General features: G+C 36.9%; 1 protein-coding gene across 1 annotated transcript in view; it reads left to right on the top strand.

Annotated features, from left to right (window-relative positions):
* The window catches only part of LOC100666244 (diacylglycerol kinase beta), a 456718-nt gene that overhangs the window by 228775 nt on the left and 200272 nt on the right, over positions 1-27671 (top strand). The window contains exons 6-11 of the mRNA XM_064290029.1: positions 287-336; positions 3513-3587; positions 10266-10385; positions 23708-23825; positions 26507-26595; positions 26678-26794. Of these exons, the coding sequence (XP_064146099.1) occupies positions 287-336; positions 3513-3587; positions 10266-10385; positions 23708-23825; positions 26507-26595; positions 26678-26794 (569 nt within the window). The remainder of the gene's footprint in view (positions 1-286; positions 337-3512; positions 3588-10265; positions 10386-23707; positions 23826-26506; positions 26596-26677; positions 26795-27671) is intronic.

The following is a 27671-nucleotide window of genomic DNA, read 5'->3' as shown; positions in this document are numbered from 1 at the left end:
AACAGAATGATATTTTAATAAAGACCTTGACCAAACTGGTACTTTTTAGTATTTCCTAGATATAAAATGACATTTTATAGACTTTATTATATCTGATATCTAGTATTTTTATTAATGATTAATTCATTTTTAATTGAGCTGGAGGAATGATACTACAAATTACTTTGAGGAGGGAAGGGATGGAATAGTTATTTTCAACTAAAAATAAATTTTAAAGAATACACCTTAAACTAGCATTGATCTTATTCATCTATAACCTTTTTTTCAACACCCCTTTTATTTCTAGTTATGTTTCGCCTTTATGACACGGATGGGAATGGCTTCCTGGACAGCTCGGTAATTTTTTTCTTCAAATTTTCTGTGAAAATTTCAAAGTAGTTACTTCTGAAAAATGCAATGAATAAATTTATAGCTATTACCACAGAAGGCACACTTAATATAATTTCCATGTAAACATGCAGCGTTTTTATCATCTGATTTCTGAAGAAGTGACCTGTGAAAACTTGTAGGGTTATGACTGTCTATTCTATTTGAACAGTTTTACTACAAAGACATTACCTTTTTTTTTTCCTACACTAAGAAAAAAAAACGAAGACTCCAGCCTAGTTTGAATAAAACATAAGATAAAGTTAGAGACCATTGAACTAGAAAGAAGGAAGAACAATCAGTGAATTTCGACACTAAGGAAAATATTGAGAATTAAAGTAGAATTTAATGGAATTAAAGTCAATTTAATTATTTTTTTATTGTCCATCTTCTTCAAAGTATTCTTAGTCATATATGCTGTTGAAATAAATAGACTTACAGATTATTTGGGCAAAATTCCCTTTTTAAATTGTCTCATCCAGTTTTATCTGCAACTTGCACTCCGTCTATACTTTTAGTTATAAAAACAATAGTAAAAGAAAAGTAACAAGTTTGTATGCTTAATTTGAAAGACTAATAAAATTTTTTAAGTTTCATTTATGATTTAGCTGAAAAGGATATTTAATTATTTATTTTAAAAATCATCCGTAGTTTTCGGAGAAGGTGAAATTAGACACTCAGTTCTAGTGCACAAATCAACCCCAAAACCCAAACCCACTGCCGTCAAGTCGATTCCAACTCACAGCGACCCCATAGGGCTTCCAAGGCTGTAAATCTCTACAGAAGCCGCCTACCTCATCTTTCTCCCCCGGAGCCAGTGGTGGTTCCAAACCACTGACCTTTTTGTTAGCAGTCAATCCTTTAACCACTGTGCCACCATACTCAAAAAACCAAACCCACTGCCATTGAGTCAATTCTGACTGATAGCGACCCTATAAGTACCTCCTAAATCCATCTCAGGTTCCATGCAGTTATTTCTTTGGCTGGTAACATAGTTTGCATATTGTTTCCTGGTCTCTCCTATGAAAGATAAGCCTATTAATAAAAGAACAGATGTCAGATTGTAGTAATTTTCCAGTATGCAGGTACATTAAAAATGTTTTGATACATTAAATATTGATTAAAATAAACATTCTCTCTGATAATGAGTTTCCTTCTTCATCTTATAGACTCTCACGAGCAAAGCAATGAAGTTGGAGACCTTCTTGTGTAACTGAGTAGGATAATGGTATATCAGCTCCTCCAGGGAGAGATAAAAATATATAATTCCTACACTAGGAAATGACCACCACTCTGAACTGATGCTGTGATTGTGAGATTTCTTATGGTTAACTCTGTGCATTTCAAGTGCTATTGTTTTTAAGGGCCTGCTAGTCTTCAATTTTCCATTTAGGAATATTAAACTACACGATAAATTTGCTCATTTTCTGGTGACATTTCACAGCGGGGAATTTAGATTCCTTTGAGATATTTCAATATGCTTATTATAGAGCATCTGATTATACAAATACAAATTATATTATAATGCAGACATGTTTCATTTAGTGTTTCATTTTAATTAAATTAAAAGGATGTTTCTTTACTAGGCTTTTAGCCATGGATTGGCAGATGATTTAGAAATTCATTCAAATGCCTTTTTTTGGTTTCTGGCCATTTTTCATAAACATATAGTAAATTACTAGCAATATTTATAACTGTATTCCTAGTATCGAACAATGAGTAATGTATAAATTTATATGTGGTTAAACTAGTCTTTTTTTATAATCAAAGATTGGATTTAATTTTTAGAGTTTTGTCCACACAGTCTTCTACCCCAGTACATTTTCTTAAATATCAGATTAAAATTGTACTGTTTGAAATTATTTGTTCACCTATTGGAGGCAAAGCAAAGAAAATGGATAATTTGAAGAATGACTACTGTATCTAATAATAGTAGCTAATGTTTATCACTTACAGTGTGCCAGACACCAAATTAAACATAATTCATATAACAACGTATTTAAGCTTCATGCAACTCAATGAACTAGGTGAGGCTAGACTATCCATTTTACTGATCAGGAAACTGAGTCTGAAGAGAAGTTAAATCTCTGATCTAATATATGTAGTTAATAGCCATGGAATGTAGAAGGAAATACAGTAAAAGAGGTTAATATATTTTCAAGCCTTATTCTTATTCTATTTATATTTTAAATTATCATGTTGTAAAGATCCACTTAATTCATTGAATTTATTTAAAGTTGCAAGCATTTTACAAAGCCACGTTTAATCTTTTCTGGAGATAAAAACATTAAATAAATATGTATGGAAAATGTTTAGAGTTATTTAGCCAAGCCATATTTATTACTAGCAGTTCTTCAAAGAGTTGACATTCAAGCAGACTAATATTAAAATACAAAAATTCTATCCCCTCACAAAATAAACTCTACATACACTTAGCCTCCAGACCTCAACCCCGAACACTCCTCTAGCAGAACAAGCTATCCCATAAATGGTTACAACAGTCAACATACATTCTCAGTGTATCAAAACAAAGATAAACCTCTCAGTTGCCCTCCAGCACTTCTTTCCACCCTTCCATACCTGTTTTCAAGTCAAAGGGTCAGAACAGTCAGTGACTTAAAATAGCAGTTTATGGAAATATGTAGGATCAGGCCTTCATTCCAATAGAATAAAATCTTTCTTGTATTATTGCACCCTCTCGTGGTGAAAATTTCAAGACAATATGCAAGATTAATTTATATTTAGGCTCCTGTTTTCTGTATGGGAGTACCTGAGTGGTGTAATCAGTTAAGTGCTTGATTACTATCTGAAAGCTTGGCGGTTTGAACTCAACCAAAGGTGTGTTGGAAGAAAGACCTGGAGATCTGCTTCTGAAAGGTAGCAGCCTTGAAAACCCTATGGAAGGCAGTTCTACCCTGCTTACATGGGGTTGACGGCAACTGCTTCGGTTTTTTGATTTCCGTATAATTGAACAGAACTTAAAATAAAAGATATATATAAGGTTATTTTTTTAAACGTATATAACTTCTTTAGTTTTGAGGTACGTGTTCAACAGGACAATTCCTGTAAGTAAAAGTTGGAGAACTTACTAAGAATTTGTATTCTCTCTCTGTCTTCATCTTCATCTCTCTCTGTGTCTTCTCCAGGAGCTAGAAAATATCATCAGTCAGATGATGCATGTTGCAGAGTACCTTGAATGGGATGTCACTGAACTTAATCCAGTAGGTATATGAGTGACTTAACTGTTGGCTAAATTCCAGAAGGCCCTTGTCTCTCTGGGACCCTAATATATTACTATGATTTGATTTTTTCTTTTGATAACATTGAGTTACTATTTCTAATCAGCAGCCAAAGTGGTTTCTAGAACAAGATAATAAAGTATATATAGTATTCTGAAACTCCTAGCATCATCTTTTACTTTTCTACCTCATGGAAATTAAATTAATTTGAATGGTATTCTTATGTATATATGGGTAAGCAAGCAGAAGCTGCCTGGAGGGATGGTGTCAAGGTCATACCATGCCATAAATAAAGTTAGAATTGATAAATGTCTTTTGTGATCTCTATGAGTACCTTCAAATCAAAATAACTAAAATTTTCCTTCTAAAAGAGAATAAAGGTGATTAAGGAGATGATGCTATTTTATTCTGCACAGTGTGTTATCATATGTATATGTGTTATTTAATACCCTTCTCTCTGAGGTTGTTAGGCGCTGTCAAGTTGGCTCTGACTCATAGAGACCCTGTGTGCAACAGAATGAAACACTGGCCAGTCCTGCACCACCCTCATAATCCTTGTTAGCTTGAGTTCATTGTTATAGCCACTATGTCAATTGATCTCATCAAGGGCCTTCCAAGCGTGATGTCCCTATGAGTTGCTGTGTTTGAGCTCATCCTTGCAGCCATGTGTCAATCCATTTTGTTGAGGGTCTTCCTCTTTTTTTCTGTGAGGTAGATACAACTCTTCTTCATTTTATATATGAGGAGCTTCAGATCAAAGATATTAAAGCTACTTGCCCAAAGCTCTTTAGCTAGCTAATAAGTGAGGCAGGAATTTTAAATCAAGTTATTGAAGAAACAGTACGTAACAATATTTACAAGAACAAAAAGACTTCTTATTTTGTGTAGGTTTATATCAAGGTTGGAACATTATTCAAACTTGTTTAAGAACATAGTTGATTCGAAACTCTGGCCACAGGTAATATTTGGGGAAGGGGTTAGTGGCATTAATTTTAGTTTATATTTGAAACTGTGTTTACCAAATTTTTAGATGAGTAAAACAAAAATAAATATTATTTAAGTGATTTATATTTTGTAATTATTTTTAACCGTTGCTCACAACTACACAGTTATCAGCCTGATTGTGTGATGCAAGAGCTCTGACAGCATTTCCCTTTGTTTGAAAACTAATACAAAGAACGTAACAAAGTCACGTACAATGTCATGTATATGACTGTTTCTCCTGGGATTGAGATTTTTCCAGCTCTAACTCAGGTGTTTTATTGTATATGTGGAAATGCTGTGCTCACAGTGAGTAGCGGGTATCATTAACTAGTTGCAGTTTATGAAATAATAAAGTAAATCATAACACTCATTTAATTCTAAGAACCCAGTTTGATTCATGATTCACCTTAATACTATGTTCTCTGAAATCAAGAGACTTCTAATGAGTTCTGTTGCCCTTCCTGTTTATGTCACTCTAAAACTGCTTTCTCCATTTCTAGCCACCTTTCCACTTAGGAGCATTATTAATCTATCCGTCATACATGGGTAGAATTACAGAATGGGACTGGAATTCAGAGATACCTCCCCAAAATTATCCTAACCACGGAATCGGGTTCTGCATATTTCATACCTTCACCTTATAGATCCAATGGACAGTTTTGTCATCGTGTCCCTGTCAAATAAAATGAAATTAAAAAATATATATATATAAAGTCCTTAATGACTTATTTACTACAGTTGGTTAAGTGACTTAATATCACACACAAGTAAAAATTTGCTGAAGATCATTCAAAAGCAGTTGCAGCAGTATATTGAAAGGAACTGGCTAGAAGCTCAAGCCTGATTCGGAAGAGGAATATATATCATCGCTAATGTCAGATGGATCTTGGTTGAAAGCACAGAATACCAGAAAGATGTTTACTTGTGTTTTATTGATTATGCAAAGACATTCGACTGTGTGGATCATAACAAGTTATGGATAACACTGTGAAGACTGGGAATTCCAGAACACTTCCTTGTGCTCATGTGGAACCAGTATGGAAACTAAGAAGCAGTAGTTTGAATAGAACCAGGGGATACTGCATGGTTTAAAGTTAGGAAAGGTGTGCATCAGGGTTGTATATTTTCACCATATTTATTCAGTCTGTATGCTGAGCAAATAATGTTAGAAGTCAGACTATATGAAGAAGAACTAGGCATCAGGATTGGAGGAAGACTCATTAACGACCTGCGATATGCAGATGACGTAATCTTGCTCACTGAAAGTGAAGAGGACTTGAAGCACTTACTGAAGAGTTCAAAAACTACAGCCTTCAGTATGGATTGCACCAATGTAAAGAAAATAAAAAGCCTCACAACTGGACCAGTAAGCCATATCACAACAAATGGAACCAGTATTAAGTTGTCGAAGATTTCATTTTACTTGGATCCGCAGTGAATGCTCAGGGAAGCAGCAGTCAAGAAATCAAACAATGTATTGTACTGGGCAAATCTGCTGCAAAAGACCTCTTTCAAGTGTTAAAAAGCGAAGATGTCACTCTGAGGACTGAGCTGTGACTGACCCAAGCCATGGTATTTTCCAGTGCCTCATACGCATGTAAAAGCTGGGCAATGAATAAGGAAGAGCAAAGAACGGACACCTTTAAATTTTTGTGTTAGCGAAGAGCGTACTGTGGAATATATTTTGAACTGCCAGAAGAACGAACAGATCTGTCTTGGAAGAAGTACAGCTACAGCCAGAATGCTCCTTAGAAGTGAGGATTGCAAGATATCATCTCATGCCTTGAGCATGTTATCAGAGGGACCAGAAAAAAAAAAAAAAAAAAAACCTGTTGCCGTCGAGTCGATTCTGACTCATAATGACATCATGCTTGGTAAAGTTGAGGGTCAACAAAAAAGAGGAAGACCCTTGATGAGGCCGATTGACAATATGACAATAACAGTGAACTTAAGCATAACAGTGATTGTGAGAATGGTGCAGGACCGGGCAGTGTTTCATTCTGTTGTACATAGGGTTGCTATGAATCGGAATTGACTCAACAACACCTGACAACAACAAGAAGTGACATAAGGAGCCGTGGTGGTGCAATGGTTAAGTGCTTGGCTGCTAACCAAAAGGTTAGATATGCGAACCTATCCAGCAGCTCCACGGGAGTAAGACCTGGTGATCTGCTCCTATAAAGATTATAGCCAAAAGAACCCTATGGGGGCAGTTCTGCTCTGTCACATGGGGTCACTGTGAGTTAAAAATCAACTTGAAGAGACCCAACAACAAAAAGACTGTGACTTAACTGCCGTACATGTAAAATGATTTAAATGTTTTTGTTGTTGCTTCTAAATCAACATAAGACAAGGATGTTATATAGTTACAAAAAAATTCCACTATTATGGGCTAAACTCATGTGGATGTGGTATACAATGTAATAATGCAGATGTGATTTACAATGTGATAATATAGATACATGGCAATAGTATCCTACCTGGATAAGTGCATTAAGTGCTGTGTACTGCACGTGAAGAATGGCATGTACTAAGTAGCTTTAATTAGATTTTCCATCAAGTGAATACTAAAGTGTTAAAGGATTCTAATATCATACTATATAAATATTACTTGAAGCAGATAGAGATATTTGATTGAGAAAAGAAAAGAAAACAAAACAAAACCATAAAGAACCATAGCAGCTTTATTTGATTATTTTAGGAAGTGCTCCATGAAAAGGTATTTATATTTACTCTATGTTGTATCAGAAGTTACACCCTGAATAAATGGATATAATAAGTAAATAGAAAAGAAACATTCTGTGTCATCATAAAAAAGATCTTTGGGAATTTTAGTACTGTTTGAAATGAAATGAACTTCCTTGGGTAAGAGCTAATCTCTTACCATTAGAATATGTATTCACACAATAAAAAATTAGTGCAAATTTTAGAGGGTTATTCAAGTCTGTCTCTACAGTAATTGTTTGGAGTTTGGGATGAAAAGATCTCTCAGGTTATTTTTAGTTCAGATTCTTCATGATAGTAACTGGAAGGAAGAGTGGAGTTGCAGTTTGTCTGTTCTCCTGTCTGTGGAAAGGCCTGGGAGGTTACTACTCTAAGGGGCCCCTCTATGCCTTTATGGACTCAGGAGGGAGAAAGTGAGTTTCTACGTGTCTGCACCTGCCTCGTCTTACTGGTGTGTGTCTGTGGCAGGGGAGGGGCCTTTTCTTACCTTTTTTCAAAAACAGGAGTGTTGTTGTTGTGTGCCATCCAGTATATTCTGGCTTAATAGCCACCCTATAGGACAGAGTAGAAATGCTCCATAGGGTTTCCTAGGCTGAAATCTATGGGAGCATATTACAAGGTCTTTTCTTCCATGGATAGCTGGTGGGTTTCCCAACCAAATGGTTCTTTTTTGGAGGTGTTGGGAGGGGGAAGTGGATCTGAGAAAATGGAGATCTGGACGGCCTGAGGAAGGGAGCCGTGGTGGCTGGACAGTCCAACTGTGACACATCCTACTGGAGAATACAAATAATAAACTGTGTAGCAGTATCTGTCATGTGTAGCATGGTCATTCTGTGTCTACTCGGGGAAGTTTAAAGAGTAGAAAAAAACAAAACAGTTGCTGTCCAGTCCACTCTGACTCATGGCAAGTCCGTGTGTGTCAGAGAAGACAGTGCTCCATATGGTTTTCAATTGCTGATTTTTTGGGAAGAAGATTGCCAGGACTTTCTTCCAAGGTGCCTCTGAATGGATGCAAACCCTCAACCTTTCGATTCCCAACTGAGTGCATTGACTGCACCACCCAGGGACTCCAAAGAGGAGCAAAATAGGATAAAAACTTGTGCAGTGTGGTTGCTGTAATGGTAACTGTCATCCTGCCTAATGGTTCCACAGTGCTCCTCATTTTAAACTAATGCACATTTTATCAGGCTCCTGATAAGTGTGCATTTAGGTAGCACAAATGCTTTGCATTAGGCCACCTACCTAAAGGTTAGTGGTTTGAACACACCCAGCAGTGGCATGGAATAAAGACCTGGTGATGTGCTTCGTTAAACCCGATGGAGGAGTTCTACTCTCTAACACATGGGGTCACCATGAATCAGAACTGAGTTACCAGCAACGGGCATACATTAAGAGAAGTGTGATAGTTTGATGTCGATGGCAGTTAGGAAGGAATGAGAGGTACTTGGAAGGAGTTTTGTGAAACTAACCCAGGTTCTAGATTTATTGGCTACCAAGTGAAAATATCAGCCATCTGACACAAATGCTCTGTTCTTGTCTCAATTATTCCTTTCTACTAATTCACAGTGTATCTTTAAAGGGTAGGCCATTTTAACCATTTATTACATCATTTTGCCAAATTCTCAATAATTTCTCTTTTTTTTTTATTTTGAGAATAATGAAATGATTATTTCAGCATCATTTTTGGTCCAAATTTATCTCCCAAAACCTGTGGATAAGTTTGTGGCTATGAAGGAAAATACTCTGATTTTCAACCATTTCCTGAGGAAAGACACCAATCAACCAAGCACAGGAGTGGTTAGGCAAATAATACTTTACCCCTTGTCATGAATTGAATTATGTCCCCCCAAAAATGTGTGTATCAGTTGGGTTGGGCCATGATTCCCAGTATTGTGTGATTTTCCCATATGTTGTAAATCCTGCCTCCATGATGTTAATGAGGGAGGATGGGCAGCAGTTGTGTTGGTGAGGCAGGACTCAACCTACAGGGTTAGATTGTGTCCTGAGGCAATCTCTTGAGATATAAAAGAGAGACGCAAGCAGAGAGATGGGGGGGTGGGGGGACCTCAAACCACCAAGAAAGCAGCACTGGGAGCAGAGCGCTTCCTTTGGACCCAGGGTCTCTGCGCCTGAGAAGCTCCTCAACCAGGGAAGGATTGAGGACAAAGACCTTCCTTCCTCCAGAGACCACAGAGAGAGAAAGCCTTCCCCTGGAGCCAACACCCTGATTTTGGATTTTTAGCCTACTTTACTGTGAAACAGGAAATAAACTTCTCTTTGTTAAAGCCATCCACTTGTGGTATTTCTGTTATAGCAGCACTAGATGACTAAGACACCCCTCAGAACACCTTTTGAAATAAGTAAGGAGCGCCAGAACACAGAGAGGTAAATGCATTAAAAACACAGTTTGGAGGTCTTTATGTGCAAACCATCTGTAGAAAAGAAGTCTGATCAGACCTGATTTCATTGCTTAACTTTCTTGGCTCTATCAAGCTCGATAGGCAATTAAAAGCAACTTAATTCTCCTCGCCCCTTACTACTTAGCAAAGCAGTATTTTAGCTCTTTGCCATGAAGTTAATTTGTTCAGATGTTTTCCAGCTTATATTTGAATTGAAAAAAAAAAAAATAACCTGGATAAAATAATTAAAAACCACTTACACCCTTAAAGATAGCTTCTTGTTTTAGCTGGACTAGACATTGGAGAAGTATTAAAAAGTTAAGCAGTTATTTCTGAAGGTTGAGAAATGCAGGTTCTAGAAATCATGACAGAGCCACTCTGTCCTCAGTCATAGGGTGAATGGTGTGCTGAGCTATCTAGATATCTGTCTCAGCTTTCCACTTAGCTGCTAGTCATAATTTGTTATAGCCAACTTAATATCCTGCTTTGTTGTGTCATATGCAGATCATTTTATTTATTCATTGTAAGTTTTCCCATGTCTCCCCCTCTCCAGATCCTCCATGAAATGATGGAAGAGATCGACTATGATCATGATGGAACTGTTTCTCTAGAGGAATGGATCCAAGGAGGAATGACAACAATTCCACTTCTTGTGCTCCTGGGCTTGGAGAATGTAAGCATTCATGCACAGAGGAGGGTAGCCTGGTGGAAAGTCATAATGTTGCAGGGCAGTGCGTCCCAGCTCGGGACTAAGCCCTGCCTATGTTCATGCCTTGTACTGACCAAGAATGACCAGGAGAGGCTCAGAGGTTACATACGAACAAAGGTTTTTTAGCCGCAGAAAGAATGTGAAGGCTCACAAGTGGGGAACAGAGAGGGATCAAGCAAGGCAAGCCTCTGTGCCCCCGAACAAAGGTTTTTCTGGGGCTTATATGGGTTTGGCAAGGATAATAGAGTAATGAATACTTAGTACGTTTCTTTCAAGGCGAGGGTACTTCTCAGAATGGAGGTACATACTAAATTAGGTTGTGCGTGCATCTGGAATCCAGATCACCTTGTGGGGTCTGCACATGCTCCAGGGACCAGCTGTGGTCAGTCCTTCTGAAAAACATCTTACAAGGGGGTGCATTGTTTGCTCTTTTCTTATCGCGTGTTCCAGGATGGGGGTTTTATGTCCTTAGCTGAACACATAGAATTGTAAGCAAGTTGCAAGTTGCAGGTGTTGCAGGTCTCCTGTCTTACGGACTCAGCCTCTGTTTCTTTCCTGTCTTTGGGTTCTCTGTGACACATTTTGATTGTAAATTGACCTGGATGTTTTCTACCTTGAGTGCCTGGACCTTTTAGTAACTGTGTTTATTAGCAGTATCTTCTTTTAGTTCTACTCTTGACGGCGCTGGTTGGTTCTGGTTACTGTGTATTAGTAATTGCCACAAACATACGGATTCGTCTTCAATACTATCTTAGGATTTAATATAAAATTTACGTCTTTTGTTTTTCTCTAATTACAGTGCAATCTAGTTGTTAAAGGAACTCTGGTGGCACAGTGGTTAAGTGCTCTGCTGCTGCTAGCTAAAAGTTCAGCAGTTTGAACCCACCAGCTGCTCTGTGGGAATAAGTTTTAACAGTCTATTTCCTTAAAGATTTACAACTTAAAACTCTATGGGGCAGTTCTACTCTGTCCTATAGGTTCACTATCAGTTGGAATGAACTTGATCGCAACAGGTTTTTTTCCTAGTTGCTAAAAAAATAAAAAATTGACCTTCTTATATGATCTGGGAAACCCTGGTGGCATAGTGGTTAGGAGCGCAGTTGCTAATCAGGAAGTCAGCAGTTTGAATCCACCAGGCGCTCCTTGGAAGCTCTGTGGGGCAGTTCTACTCTGTCTTATAGGGTCACTCTGAGTCAGAATCAACTCGACGGCGGTGGGTTTGGTTTTGGTTTTATATGATCTAATGCAAGAAACCTTTCTTCCCAATATTATTGCTTTCTGTGGTTCTTACGGCATCCTATCCCATTCCATATCCCTACCCCCATGAAGATATTCAATTCTATTGCTAACCAACGTTTTACCTGCTACCTGTTGCTGTAGAGTTGATTCTGACTCATAGTGACTCTATAGGAGTGGAACTGTCCCATAGAGTTTCCAAGGACAGCTGGTGGACTTAAACTACAGATCTTTTGCTTAGCAGCCAAATGCCTAACCACTCTGCTACCAGGGCTCCAAACAAATGCTTAAAATCAAAAACAAAACAAAACCCACTGGTGTTGAGTCAATTCTGATTCATAGTGACCATGTAGGACAGAGTAGAACTGCCCCATAAGGTTTCCAAGGAGCAGCTGGTGGATTCGAACTGCTGACCTTTCAGTTAGCAGCCTGAGCTCTTAACCACTGTGCCACCAAGGTTGCATACCTGGAGTAGCCAGTTATATATCTGAGGTAGTTTAGAGGATAAATATATACACACATATATGAATTTTCCTTACACATCAGCAGATCAACCAGGCCCTCATTCTAAGCCTGTCAAAAGTTTTTTTGTATGAGTGCATACAGTGCAATTAAATATTGGTCTTGGGGAATAAAACAGGGCAAGCTAAGAGCAGAATATGATAATGACTTTGAGTCCAAATTTTGCTGACCTAGCCTTGCTGTGAATTTCGGTAATTGTTAAAACAAAAACAGAAATCCAGAGAAAACAATGAAATCACTCATGAGATACTAGATTTTCGTATTTACCATTAATAATTGAAAAAGAATTGCCTATATTATAGCTGTAGTAAAAAAGCATGTTTAGATTCAGAGTATCAGTAGTGGAAAGCACCATGGCATGGAAATTTAGAGTTTCGAGTGGCATTAACATAACGTTCACCACTTCGCTGCTGATGCCAAAACTTTTCAAACTTTTGTTGTTGTGGGTTGTCAAGTCGATTCCAATCCTAGTTACCCTATATACCAGGGTAGAACTGTCCCATTGGGTTTCCTAGGCCATAATCTTTAAGAGATCAGATCACCAAATCTTTTCTCCCACAGAGCAGTTGTGGGTTTGAACAACCTTTTATTTTGCAGCTGAGTGCTTGACCATCACACCACCAGAGTTCCTTATTTCAGACTTCTCCTTAGAGCAATAGCAATTTGCAGATTCAAAGCTGAACCACAATTAAATGAGATACCAAGTTTTTAAAAGTCATCTTCCAAGATATCTCAGAACCTGTATTGATGAAACATGGGAATAGTATAAAAATACATTTGTATACATCTGTATATAGGTTTGGGAATATGTAAATGAGTTTTAGGACAGTAGCATTTGTCTCTTTTTTCCCCTGGATCTCCAAAATCTTTACATTCAGTTGAATCTTACCCTTTATGAAAAAAAAAAAACAATATGAGGCCCATGAAATTATAGACAAGGTTGAAGAAGGAAAAGAAAAAAGATACTAACATGTGAAATACAGAACATTTTCCTTAAAAAGAACAATTTATAAGTGTACCTGTGTGTATATATACATGTGTTTATGTTGTTGCTGTTGTTGTTATGTGCCATTGAGTCGGTTCTGACTCATAGTGACCCTGTGTACAACAGAATGAAACACTGTCTGATCCTGTGCCATCCTCACGATTGTTGTATGCTCGAGCCCGTTGTTGCAGCCACTGTGTCAGTCCATCTTGCTGAGGGTCTTCCTGTTCTTACACTGATCCTCTGTTTTACCAAGCATGATGTCCTTCTCCTGGGACTTGTCCCTCCTGACAACATGCCCAAAGTATGTGAAACATACTCTCACCATCCTTGCTTCTAAGGAGCATTCTTGTTGTACTTCTTCTAAGACAGATTGTTCGTTCTTTTGGCAGTCTGTGGTATATTCACTATTCGTCACTAACACCACAATTCAAAGGCCTCAATTTTGCGGTCTTTCTTATTCTTGTCCAGCTTTCACATGCATATGAGGCGATTGAAAACACCATGGCTATTGAAAACACTGTATGTGTATATATTTATGCAAAATACACACATATATATAAAATAAAGGTCTTATTGTTTATATATTGATATTTCCACATTTTGAGAGTTAATGAAACATTAACTCTCAGCTCCTGATGTTGCTATACTATAGATAACCCAGTATTTTTCCATAGTACCTTATAATGTAACTATGTATTATAAATATTTTTAATTGTTTAATATAATTTCTGGAAAGAGTGTTATGGGTGTGAAACTATTCCAATGAAACAAAAGGAAAATTGATAAAATGTTAAATTTTAATGTTTAGTGTATACTCTGCTGAAAAATAGTTGTTACGTGATTCTATCGAGAAGCTTCAATAATTATCATTCCTTAAGGGGAAATTTTATATATTTAAAGCTAAGTTTTTGATTATTTTAAGTAGTTACGAAAATTCTACTATAAGAGATTGAGGGAAGAGTCAGGAGTGGGTGAGTGAAGCTTTTCTAGTTAGGGAAGGCAGGAAAGTCCAGAGAGGGAGACTTAATCTGTATTTTAAACATGAAAGTTTCTTAAAGTGGCTCCCCCCCCCAGAACTTATTGCTTAAAATTCTTTAAAAGTTAATTTACAAATATATATTTTTGTTAAGCTATGAAAGCAGCATGAGTAAAGCTAGTCCACAAGTCCAAATGAACTTAACTCAAGATACATTAAATAAATATGACATATCATTATAGCAGTGACTTTATTTCAACTGAATGGTGATACTTTGTTTAATATCTGTAACTTTAATTATACTTAATACACTTTATAAATTTATATTTTAAATTCTGAGTAAAAAGAGATGTTTTTGGAGCTTTATAAGAGCAAGGGATCTAGGTTTTCAGGGAAGTAATCAAGCTGTTTCAGAGCTGCGTTCCCAGTAGTGACCACTAGATGGCAGGGCTATATTGTTTTAACATTTATAGGAGGCCATACATAAAACCAAAGCAAACCTGATGCCCTCGAGTTGTTTCTGAGTCATAGAGACAGAATTGTTCTTTACAGAAGAAAAATACTAATCTCCTATACATGTATGATGAGACATGTATGGGGATTGAAATTTGTCTTCTGTAAAGAACAATTCTGAAAGAAGAAATTTCCCGCTTTCACTTTTTTTAAAAAAAGAATAAGTTAATCATCTTTTACAATTGTCTTTTAATAAAACATATACCATCTAATTATAATCAGAAATCAGAGAATATCTGTTTGTTAGAAACAGCGTTTTTATCTAAAGCATGGTGTTACACAAAGCAGGAATGACACAGTGCCCACTGAAGTGATGAGAGCCTTTTTTAGTGATTGAGATTTATTTCATTTTCTGTAGGCAATTAATGTGTTATTTTATTACCTGTAGAGAATTTGATCCATGGATGCCACCCCCTTTGCTTATTAAATTGGAAATCTAGATGTTTTAGCTTGAGTTTGGCCATTTGCTGTGAAGCCTGCCTTGTTAAGTTGTTCCATGTATTCTTGTTTGTTTTCAGTTAAGAGCTTGGGGAGTACCTTCTAATTGATATTAGATTGCATGTTCAATACCTCAGTGTGTTTGAAAGTGACTGTGGTGACTAGTCAAATTACACAGGTCAGAATGTGGTCCCGGGTAAGTAATCCTCGCTTCTAATGCAAATCAGAGCAGTTGTAAAGTCATTGTAGTTTATTTTTTTTCCATCAACAGAATTTAAAAATTACTCTATTTGAAATTACTGTTTTGGTACTAAAACCAGAAGTCTAGTTAATCAGAGCCTGACTCGGTATCAAACACTAGAAAATAAGAGTCATTTCCTTTTTCTTACATAAAGTTCTTAAAACCTTAGAATACCCAGATAAACTGGTAAGAAATAGCACAGAGTCTTGATATATCTGAAGGAGAATTGAGAGTGTAGGTGGCGTTTGTGATTTGATTACCACAGTAAAAAATGAATATTTGAGACTCATTTATGCTTCCTTCAGCATTCATCTCATCGAACAATTATTTTAAAATGAAGCTCAATTTTGAATGAAAATGCTTTTCTTTTTTAAACTCTATGTAGAAATTGACTCTATTCTAAGGATTGGCAAACTTTGTCTGTAAAGGGCCAGCCAGTAAATATTGTAGGCTCTGAGAGCCATATTGTCTCTGTTGCCACTGTTCAACTCTGCTATTGTATCCTGAATCAGGCCTGGGCAACACATAAGTAAATGAGCAAGTCTGTGTTCTGATAAAACTTTATTTATAAAAACAAGTGGCAGGCCAATTTGATGAGAGGGCCATAGTTTGCTGACTCCTGCTGTGCCCCATCACTAATTTGTCATGTCAAAAACAGAAACAGTTTTAATTTACTTTAAGCTTTTCAGGAGAAAAGAATCTAATACCTTTTATTTACCATAACCAGACAGCTGCAGCAGGACTTGGTGATTAATGAAGAGATAGCTTAGTAGCAGTGAACCCTGGATCGAATAGGTTGTCACCCTGGCTTTGTTGTTAACTAGATTATTTTTGCAAGCCAATCACCCCCTCTGGACTTATGGAAAGAAGTTGGTCAAGAATATATCTAAGTTCGTTTTCTTTTTTAATACACTCTAAGTTCAAATATTTCTTTTTGTAGATGAACATATTAAACAGTGATCCGTTTCCTAAAATCTGTAATCTTTGATCGTCATTGGACTGTTCAAGGAGAATTCATGAAATTATACTATCATTAAAAAACACAACAAAAACAAAAACAAAAAAACAGGAATACATGTTTAAGCAGGACCCTGGCTTGGAATAAGGACACCTTAACTTCTCATTCTTGGTTTGCTGTGTCCACATTTATTTAGTCTGTACAATTTTTGATTTGATACACATTTTGACCATGTGCGTAGTTTAAACTTAGCCTGTGGTTGAAAAGATTTAGGACACGTTTTTTCATCTGACTCAGTAAAGGAAAAGTAACTTCTGGGTTTACCTCCTAATTTCTAATGAAGTTTCTGAGTACACTCGAGAATAGAAAGCTATGCATTCTAAAGAAATTATGTTATATTTGGAAAATTGATGTTTCATACTCTAATTTTAAATTGGATAGAAGTTCTTGTTCCGTTATCTATACATTACCCAATCTAAGCAGCTGTATAAAGACAATAATTCTTGATTTTCTACTGTGGTCATTCAAGGAAAATAACTGTGGTGTTTCGTGTTATTGAATTTGCATTTGAGCCTTAGGAATGGTAGGATCTGAGCCTGACCTCAGAAAGTGTGTTTGGCATTTGGAGAGAGGACATTTGATTGTAAATCCACTCATAATTTCGAAACTTCTTTCTGCATTCTCTTTGCCAGAGCCTGATGTAGCTCGACTCTTTTTGTCTAAAAGACCATATTCTTTCATATTATTATAATTTATCTGGAGACCTTGAACAGAGAAGTAAGGCAATTTACTGATGCTTATTATTTAATGAGAAACCCTGGTGGCGTAGTGGTTAAGTGCCACAGCTGCTAACCAAAAGGCTGGCAGTTCCAATCCACCAGGCACTACTCAGAAATTCTATGAGGCAGTTCTACTCTGTCCTTCAGGTTTGCTAGAGGGTCGCTATGAGTTGAAATCGACTCTATGGCAGTACGTTTTTGGTTTTTATTATTTAATGAGTTGGAATTAATTTGCAACATTAGCTCTTCTATGTGTTATAAGTTAAGTGATTTGAAACATGGGTATGGCTTTGTGGGGGTAGGAGAATTTTGGCTGTGACATTGGTGAAAGTTCTCTTTGGAGAAATTAATGGGAAGATCTCATTGATTAATGGTAGTGTTGCAAATCTGATTATTTTAATTATTTTAAGTGCTGTAAATAAATTGTACATCTGTAAAAAGTTGAATTGGCAAAAGTTGTGTGATAGACATTTTTACAACAATGCAAAAAGAAAGTAGCTGCTGAGGCTGCTTATGTACAACCAGACACCTTGTGGGATTTGGTTCCTTGGTTTAGAGGTTTAGGATCATGGTTTTATGGAACATCACTTTTTCTACCTCCTAGTTACTTGTGTAGTTCCTGGGGTCCTAAAAGCTTGCAAGCATCGTGCAAGGCACAACAATTGGTCTCTTTTTGCCTGGAGCAACAGAGGAACAAGGAGAGTCAGGAATAGGAGGAGAAAAATGGAATGTGTGGCTGATTGTCTCCATGAACAGCTGCCTCCTTTGCCATGAGACCAGACTAATTGGACAGTGCCTGGAAGACTCGTTAACAACCTGCAACATGCAGATGACACAACCTTGCTCGCTGAAAGTGAAGATGACTTGAAACACCTACTGATGAAGATCAAAGACTACCGTCTTCAGTATGGAATACACCTCAGCATAAAGAAAACCAAAGTCCTCCCAACTGGAACAATAAGCAGCAACATCATGATAAGTGGAGAATATACTGAAGTTGTCTAGGATTTAATTTTACTTGATCCACAATCAACACTCATAGAAGCACCAGTCAAGAAGTCAAATGATGTATTTCATTGGGCAAGTCTGCAGCAAAAGATGTCACTTTGAGAACTAAGGTGTACCTGACCCAAGCCGTGATATTTTCAGTCACCTCGTATGTGTACAAAAGCTGGACAGTGAATAAGAAAGACGAAAGAAGAATTGATACATTTGAATTACAGTATTGGTGAAGAATATTGAATATAGCATGTACTGCCAATCTGTCTTGGAAGACGTACAGCCGGAATGCTCCTTAGAAACGAGAACGGTGAGACTTCATCTCATGTACTTTGGACACATTATTCAGTAGGGACATGTTATTCAGAAGAGCATCATCCTTGGTAAAGCAGAGGTCAGCAAAAAGGAGGAAGGCCCTCAACCAGATGGACTGACACAGTGACTACAACCGTGGGCTCAAACAGCAACAATTGTGAAGATGGAACAGGATGAGGCAATGTTTTGTTCTGTTTTACGTGGGGTCACTATGAGTCAACTTGATGGCACCTAGCAACAATAACAACCATTACTCAACGTTTTGATCAAAGATTTTGTTGAAGAATCCTGATAGAAAGGGGGAAAATTCAGAACAGAATTTAAAATTGCCACAGGCTCCATGGAGGCTGGACAAATCCCTGAAACTGTTGCCCTGAGATAATCTTTAAAACTTAAACCAAAAACATCCCCTAAATTCTTCTTAACACCAAACAATAGTTCAGCTTAACTAGTAAAAAATATCTGCCTTGAACATTATACCCTTTTAAGTATATATGGGATCAGACTGACAACTGCATCTCAAATGATTAGGTAGGAACCTTAGGAGACAGTAAGTTTATGTTAATGATGGAGGAACAGCTCAGAAAAGGAGGGTTAGACTGGTTGCACAACTTGAAGAATGTAATCAATGTCACTGAATTGTACATGTAGAAACTGTTGAATTGGTGTATGTTCTGCTGTGTATATTCTCTACAATGACAACAACAAAATAAATAAAATTTAGAACAAGGAGAAGAAAACATAACAAAATAGCAATATTATTTATAGTAGCCCTAGATTACTTGCACATTTTTTGTGATCTAGGAAGTATTTAGGGAAAAACTGAAACTTCAAGAATCACTGAGATAATAAAATATGTCTGAAAAGTTTGAAAGAGCATTCTTCCCTTTGAAGCATACTTTTGACTTTGAGGGGACCAAAAGGTGAGGGAGAACCTTGAGCTCCTTCTCTTGTGTGAATTTACCTAGGTTTCAGGTAGCATTTCTGTCTATCGTAAGCACAAAATGGAGCTGCTTCATTAAAAAATACAGTGTTTTCTAAATATCCGGAATAAATTTCTATTAAGAATAATGTCTGGTAGTAGAAAACAAAACAAAACAAAATATGAGAACAAAATTTGCGTGAAATAATGTATAGCAGGCCAACATACATCCCTCTCAGTTTTTTGGCTGAAACATTGGGATGTTACACAACTCAACCCAATGATGGTAATAATATTTGCTGTTTATATAACACCATTCTTCTGAGAAGCTAAATTAACTTCACAGGTATTGTATAATGAAACCTCACATCAAGGCCTGGGAAAGGGAAGTGGGTACTATGATTTTATTAGAGAGGAAAATAAGAGAGGTGAAATGGCTTAGCCATATTTCCACAGTAGGCCAGGAATCAAGCCTTCTGGATTCCTTGTTTCTTTTTTAGAAAAATAAATTTATTTCTATGACAATAAATATTTATTCATCACAGAAGTACTAACAGGGACATGCAGTAGTGGTGGATGGAATATAGTAAGGGACAGATTCTCCCTCCTCCAGTGAGTTTAGAATCTAAATAAGACAAACAAGATAAGACATGAAAACACAGAGAGCTGGAGCATAATTTGCACTGCTGAGAAGTAGTTGGCTCCTGGTTTCAATTTCTTCCCTTGAAGAAGTCACATACATATTTCATCCCTTACATATTTTGGCAATGTATCCAGCTAAGAGCTATAAAGCTATTTAATTTGTTTTTTTTTGGTAAAGCATTTTCTGTCTGGGTAATGGATTTGTACATCAGTTGCAGCCTGTAACATGGCTAAGCGTTCTGATTGACAGAACACCCACGTTCAGACTTGTTTATTTTTTGATAAGGAAAATGCCAGCTAACTTAGTCCATATGTGCTCTTCAACAGGATGAGGCTTATTCACATGTAATAGATAGTCATTTAGAAATAAAATGACAAGGATTATAAGAACAGTAATAAGAAAAAAATATGAAAATTAGATTTTTCCTTCCTCCTTTTCACTTGAAAGATTTTTTTTTTTTTTAAGCATCTAACTGCTGCTTTTAAAATTTGTTTACTAATTTATTTAACAAAAATGAACAACTTTTCACATCAGGATACGTTAGTCTTATTTAAGGGAATAGATTATATGTACATAGAAGTTGGGGAAGTATAGCAAAGTAATCAAATATATGAAGCATTTTATTTACATTATAAAGATGCTAGAAATCTTAGGACTTAACCAAGCTGGAATTGGATTCAGAAATTACTACAAAGTTTATTTCTGAAGTTTTGAAAGAGAATTGAAACATGTATGTTTCCTTAAGACTTCTACATGACACCTTCTACAATACTGCTTTTTTTAAGACCTTGTTAGTTTGTTGCCATAAAAGAAAATCTGTGCATTGTTAAGCACTATGAAGGGTCTGAGATTTTTCTTACTTGCAAGCTAATGAGTTAGCTTGCCACAGTTTTATGGAGGCTTGCAGAAGACATGAGACTTCTGGGTCAGAGGCAAATGACTTTATTACTCACGGTAAAGCAAGCAGCATGAGCTTTATGTTTGTATCAGATGCCTTGCGTCTCAAGTCCCATAGGGGCAATGAGAGTGGCCTAGGTAAACCGTGCACATAGAATCACAGCTTGTATCACAGCTGAGGAACTCCTGGCTTAAGAAAACTGAATCTTTTATAAAGTGCAGTAAATAAACCTACTTAACCTTTGTCTCAAAGGGAGAGATTCTCTTTATTATGCCAGACAGTAAGTAAACCTGCCCTGTGTTCTGGAGGAAGACACAACTCTGTTATTCAAGGCTGTTTTTCAAACGTCTTTGAAAAGATAGTTTAGGGGAAAAAAAAGACAGCGCTTCTGCTTGAAACACAGGGAGAAATTTGAGAGACCCATGGAGAATTATCTCCCAGAAAGCATTTTCATTAATGTTTCATATTCTGATGCAAATTTGACATTTCTGTTTCTAATATAAGAACTAGTTACTATAGATTTTCTCTGGTATTACAAATCTGGTGGTTTATCTCTTGACTGGGAATAGAAAAAAGTGCTTAGGAAGCATTATTATTGATATTTCATCAAGAAGAACAAGATGATCTGGACATATTTCCATTGTCCCCAGTCAAGAAATCAAATAACACATTGCATTGGGCAGATCTGCTGCAAAAGCCCTCTGTAAAGTGTTGAAAAGCAAAGATGTCACCTTGAAGACTAAAGTGTGCCTGACCCAAGCCGTAGTGTTTTCAATCACCTCATATGCATGTGAAAGCTGGACAATGAATAAGGAAGACTGAAGGGAATTGATGCCTTTAAATTATGGTATTGGTGAAGAATATTGAACATATCATGGGCTGCCAAGAGAACAAACAAATCTGTCTTGGAAAAAGTAAGCCAGAATGCTCCTTAGAAGCGATGATGGCGAGACTTCATCTCACATACTTTGGGCATGTTGTCAGGAAGGATCAGTCCCTGGAGAAGAATATCATGATTGGTAAAGAAGAGAGTCAACAAAAGAGAGGAAGACCCTCACCGAGATGGACTGACACAGTGGCTGCAACAATAAGCTCAAGCATAACAACAATTGTGAGGATGGCACAGGACCGGGCAGTGTTTCATTCTGTTGTACATAGGGTCGTTATGAGTCAGAACCGACTAGATGGCACCTAACAACAACTATTAAAAAATTAGTGCCCCAGCACTTAGTAGGTGCTCAAAAAATTATTAGGTGAATAAATTCTATGAAAAATGACAATTTGACTAACCTGAAAAATTATCACCTATAATATTCTCAGTTGAATACCAAGAACTGATGTCTGAAATTTATCTTGGTTGGTATAGCTTGGAGACTGGCATACAAGGACTACACGGTAATGGAGAAAATGGTAGCAAGAATAATGATTTAACTTCATTTAATACCTTACTCTTATAAGTTATTCAAGAGATTTGTATTATTTCTCTTTAAGTCTTAAACAGTGCAGATATGAGTACACACCAGTTACAGAAGAACCTATCATAATATTATATAGAGCTTTACCTAGAAGAATAAATGAATTAACTTAAGTTTATACTATGGTAAATAAGTATAGTAATACAATTTTAATATTTTTATTGCCTTTCAATGAGATTAAAATCATTCATATTTTACAAAAGAGGAGTAAACAAAATGGTACTATAACTTGGTCCTTAAGTAAGTTTATCTTTTAAAATTTACTGTTTGATGCATACAAAAATATATTAAAGTTAGTTGTAACATATAAGAAATCCTCAACTGAAGCCCTATATTACCCATAACTTACCTTGAACTATTGCTCTTTTCCATCCCATCCCATCCCTCTGCCTCCTTCCAAGATCTAACCGCCATCTTGAATTTTGTGCATACTGGTATCAAATAAGTGTTCTGACCACCTATTATTCAGCCACCGGTGAATGAGGGATCCCTTGCCTAAATAGCATGAAGTGCCTCAACACAGGACACCCAACACTGGACAGATGAGATGGAGAGCAGTTTATTAGTCATATATACTCACAGCCTCAAAGGAGGATGACACTGCATAGCATGCAGGGTCTCATGGAAATTACACTTGGGAATAGAGTGGAGCAGACAGGGCTGTGTGGAGAAGGCTTTGTGGTTGCCAGAGGGTGAGGTGCCCCTGGTTCCTGCAGGAGAATGTGATCTATTGGTTTGAACAATTCCTTGGATGGGCAGGGAACTGAGGTTGGGTTGAGGATTGGATGGCATGCCGCTGGTCCAGCTGATAGGGGAACGAACTGGGTGGAGAGCATTTCTCTCTGGGATGGGGGGCCTGTTTGATCAGAGCAGGCTAATAGATGGTTAGATCCTTGAGGCCCTGTGAAGCTCAAATATGTCAAAGCAGTGCTTGAAATCTTAAGTTTTGTAATAAAGGTTAACGTATTCTTTTTTATTTCTCAAGCTCTTCCACTTAAGAGTATTTTCCTTCTCTTTATTTATTTATTTGTTCATGGCATTGTACCGAGGATAAGGTTTTCAAAGGTAAGGCACACACATCCCTGTTCTTAGGGAGTCTACCATTCGGCAAGTTATTATGATTGTTCAGGGTATGCTGTTGAACTGTTGACATTAGACAAGCATGTGTGAGTTGCTATAGAATCTAGATTTGTTAGCAGTTATCTCATTCTACTAGAGCACATGTGTTTTTCTAAAGAGTCTTGTGGCGATCTTGGAGAAAGTCAGAGATGAATTAACAGATTGTCTTCCAGTGCTTCAGTCCAGCTCTGAGTTTTATTGGCACTTACATATTCCACTGTTTATTTCATTAAGTGAAATCTGTTTCTTTTATGTCCCGTGCAGAACGTGAAGGATGATGGGCAGCATGTGTGGCGACTCAAGCACTTTAACAAACCTGCCTACTGCAATCTCTGTCTGAACATGCTGATTGGCGTGGGGAAGCAGGGCCTCTGTTGCTCCTGTGAGTACGTTTGCTCTGCCGAGACGTCATCGCACGGAGGGAGAGAAGGTTGATTTCTTGGAGTAGTCCCATTTATAGATAGTACAGGGCTCTCCCCCGGACCTGTGATATATGTTTCCCTGTAGTATGTTTCTGAATGGTTAGGTCGCTCTAGATTTAACTTTCTTCAGTTTGGGGAAATCCTTCACTTGGAAGACAGCTAAGAACATTTTCCTATTCTTTAGGCTTATTCTTTTCACTGTACTTTAATTTACTCAGGATTGCCATTTCTTCTGGGATCATCATGAACATTTCCATTAATTTATCATATTTATTTCTTACTCATATTTGTCTTTTTTTGTGAGTTAGTCACTTTATTCCTGTTAACTTCTTATAATGAGTCAATTTCTTCGGGTCTTTTTAAAAATGTAAATCAATTGATTAAAAATAGATTTGCATTCAGTTTAAGAAATCACAAGGAATACAGACTAATATCACACATCAGGCACATTGTTTTAATGCTATCATAAAGAAAATCTTTGTATGTGGTTAATGGGTATTGGAATCCAAAGCATTGCATTCACAGTTCTTGAGTTGTAGCCATTATTGTAATTTCAGTACGCTTATCATTGCAATTTTAATTTTGTCCTATTAATCCAGCGCTGATGATTCATTTATAAAAGTCACCTAAATATCTTTAAATCTACAGCGGGCTGCCACACCTTTCACCCGCAGAGTGGTTGGTGGGTTCAAACCGCCAACCTTTCGGTTAGCAGCTGAGCACTTAACCAGTGCACAGGGCTCCTTTTACAGCATATATGCCTATGTAACATTTGCATTCCCTGATGTCTCTGCATAAATGTAGAGTTTTCCATTAATCCAGCAATTACCCCTCATACCATTTTCTGCTGTGTTAGGAAGTTACTGACACTGTCAAATTTATTACATACTTTCCATTTTTGTCGTATATGTATGTATGTGTGCATGTATGTATATGTATACATATATATATATATATATGAAATCTAATTTGTTATCTGCCTTATACACAGTACATAGTTCCCAGGGATTTTGTTGTAATTGTTGCTTCTGTTGTTTTCGCTCTCTTAGCTAACAGCTTCTTTGGTAGAATATTGTAGAATTTAGTTTTCTCAGATGTATAATTTGACATTTAAGCCATGTTTTAGTGCCATGCACATTTAATGTTATAAATATATATAAAGATTTTAGTAAAGTTACTTGAACTTTGGCATATGTTGGTTTAGAGGGCAGTTTCTGTTGGACATGCTTAAAAGACTAGTCAGGCTATAATGTTCTTCTTATATACCTGAAAAGAAAATGCTTCGTTTTTAAACTTTTTTTTTTTTCTTAAGAAGGGAATTTTCTATGGTAAATTGTATTGATAGGCTTATATGAAGAAATATTATAACTCTCAAATGTGGTGGCTGGTATGATATGGGGGATCAGAATTTTTCGTACATATTTTAACTGATTAGTGTGGTAAAAGCAATACTCTTTAACATTCTTGCCAGGATGGAGAAGATAAAAAAGTATGGTTTCTTCTTGTGTGTTACTAAAGAAAATTAGAAATATAAGTATTTGGAAGAGTTTTACTGTATTATGTGGATTTCAAATGTTTCATCCTAATTTCATGGAATGATTAATTTCCATTTGTTTATTTTATTGAGAGGGCTACCTGTTCTTTTTTTTTAATTTAATTTTTATCCTGTGTATTTATGTATTTGAGAACCTTGATCTGGGACTTAATAAACAAGCATCTGTAAATGACCTTATGTTATACTCAGATTCAAACCATAAAGTAGTTTGAGTGTGCCAAAAGAAGTATGCATTTTGGTTTTATGACACACTTTTTTATACACTTTTTTATATATGCTTGTATATATGCATATTTCCTTTTTGTTATTAATTTTTGCATATATAGTAAAACCTGTGAGAGTCGTAATTTGATGGAACTTTTATTTTTCTGGGTCTCGCAAGTTTTCCACCTTTGACGACTCTATAGCCCGTTTTAGTGGAAAATATTTGAGTTTTCCTTCTCTGACAGGTTTCGACCTTGCATTGGTTCTGGCTTTCACAGGTTTTACTGTATATACCATATGTTGCCTCAAATAAGTTGTTCCTTTTAGAGAAGCCTCACCATGATGGCCAGTGAGGGCTAAACTTTTACTGGGACCTGGAATGCATGACAAAATCTATCCTCTGGAAAAAGACTAATCAGCCATTTAAGGTTTAGATAAATCAATAGACAAAATAGCACAAACTCATGGGCTTTTATTGCCATGCTTGCCAGCTGCTCTCATGCCTATACTTTGTAAAATATAGATTTCTTCCTTCTAGCAAATGATACCAAGCCATTTGGCAGTCATCAATTTGTCTTTAATATTTTTGTCATCTGGGAATTATTGTGAAAAATTTGAGTGAGGACTGATTTAATTAAGCACTTCCTGCTATGCCATGATAGAGGAGCCTTGGTTTTTCACATGCATAATATTTCCTGTGCTAATTGGCCTTTTGTGTTCCATGGTAGAAACAGTCGACTTGGACTTTTCCTTGATGTGGCTGATTGGATTGATTAGGGAGCAGTGGATATGAAATGAGGTTCTGTTAATGTCATTCCTTCCCTATAAAATTGCAATCAGGACGAGGATTAACTCTAAATTTGTGTACATGTTTCCTTTCAGTTTGCAAGTACACAGTCCACGAACGCTGTGTAGCTAGAGCGCCTCCCTCTTGCATCAAGACCTATGTGAAATCCAAGAAAAACACCGACGTAAGTTTATAGCCCTGCTTGATTTCTGAAGGTGGTGCTGATAGATGCCTCATCTCACCACATTGCTGTTGTTCTCTTCTAGGTTATGCACCATTACTGGGTAGAAGGCAACTGCCCAGCCAAATGCGACAAGTGCCACAAAACGGTTAAATGTTACCAGGGCCTGACAGGACTGCATTGTGTTTGGTGTCAGATCACAGTGAGTAACATTTGGGGAAAAATCCATGCATTCACTCACACTGAAGACTGCGTATCCCATATACTCCAAGAGCCTTATACAAGAAGCCTTCCTGAATTTTAAACTAAGACAGCATGAAAACATGGACCCTTCTTATTTCATATGTTTCAAAGGGATAGGAGCAGAGTCAGGTCCATGCTCACAGAATCAAGAATTTGAGAGCTGATGACAACCTTAGAAATGATCCCATTATATGGTTTTCACACTCTGCTCTGTGCAGCTCTACAAGTTACCAGGAAGGTATCCAGAGACTACAGCTAGGGGCAGGCCATGGGAGTGACACGTTAGGTGGTTGGGCATAGCTCTCCCTCTACCCGACAACCCCGTTTTGGTAGAGTTTCCTCTTTTCTATTTTGAACATAGGATCTGTGGGCTTTAAAAGGTTAAGAAAATGTACAATGTAGTCCAAAGATTTACCTACACAGTGAAGATACTACAACCAAATATAACTAAGCAAATTGTCCTTGACCATGTGATTAGGTAGAAATGGAAATAGAGTCCAGGTTTTAGGTTTCAGTGCTTCTCAGAACTCATTCTACCCTCTTTCCCTACAAGTATCTGCCTTGCTTTGTCAGTCAAGCCATAAATTGTGGGATAAGAAATAATACATGTAAACACTAGTAACTAATGGCATTGGTAACTGTCCTGGATTGAATCGTGTCCCCCAGAGGTATCTGTCAACTTGGCTAGGTCACAATTCCCAGTATTGTGTGATTGTCCACCATTTTGTCATCTGATGTGATTTCTTATGTGCTGTAAATCCTACTTCTATGATGTTAGTGGGGCAAGACTAGAGGCAGTTATATTAATGAGGCAGAACTCAATTTATAAGATTGAG

Source organism: Loxodonta africana, chromosome 8 (genome assembly GCF_030014295.1).
Source record: "Loxodonta africana isolate mLoxAfr1 chromosome 8, mLoxAfr1.hap2, whole genome shotgun sequence".
NCBI lineage: Eukaryota > Metazoa > Chordata > Mammalia > Proboscidea > Elephantidae > Loxodonta > Loxodonta africana.
Note: the sequence above shows the minus strand (reverse complement) of the source record. Positions and strands in the feature narration are given on the sequence as shown.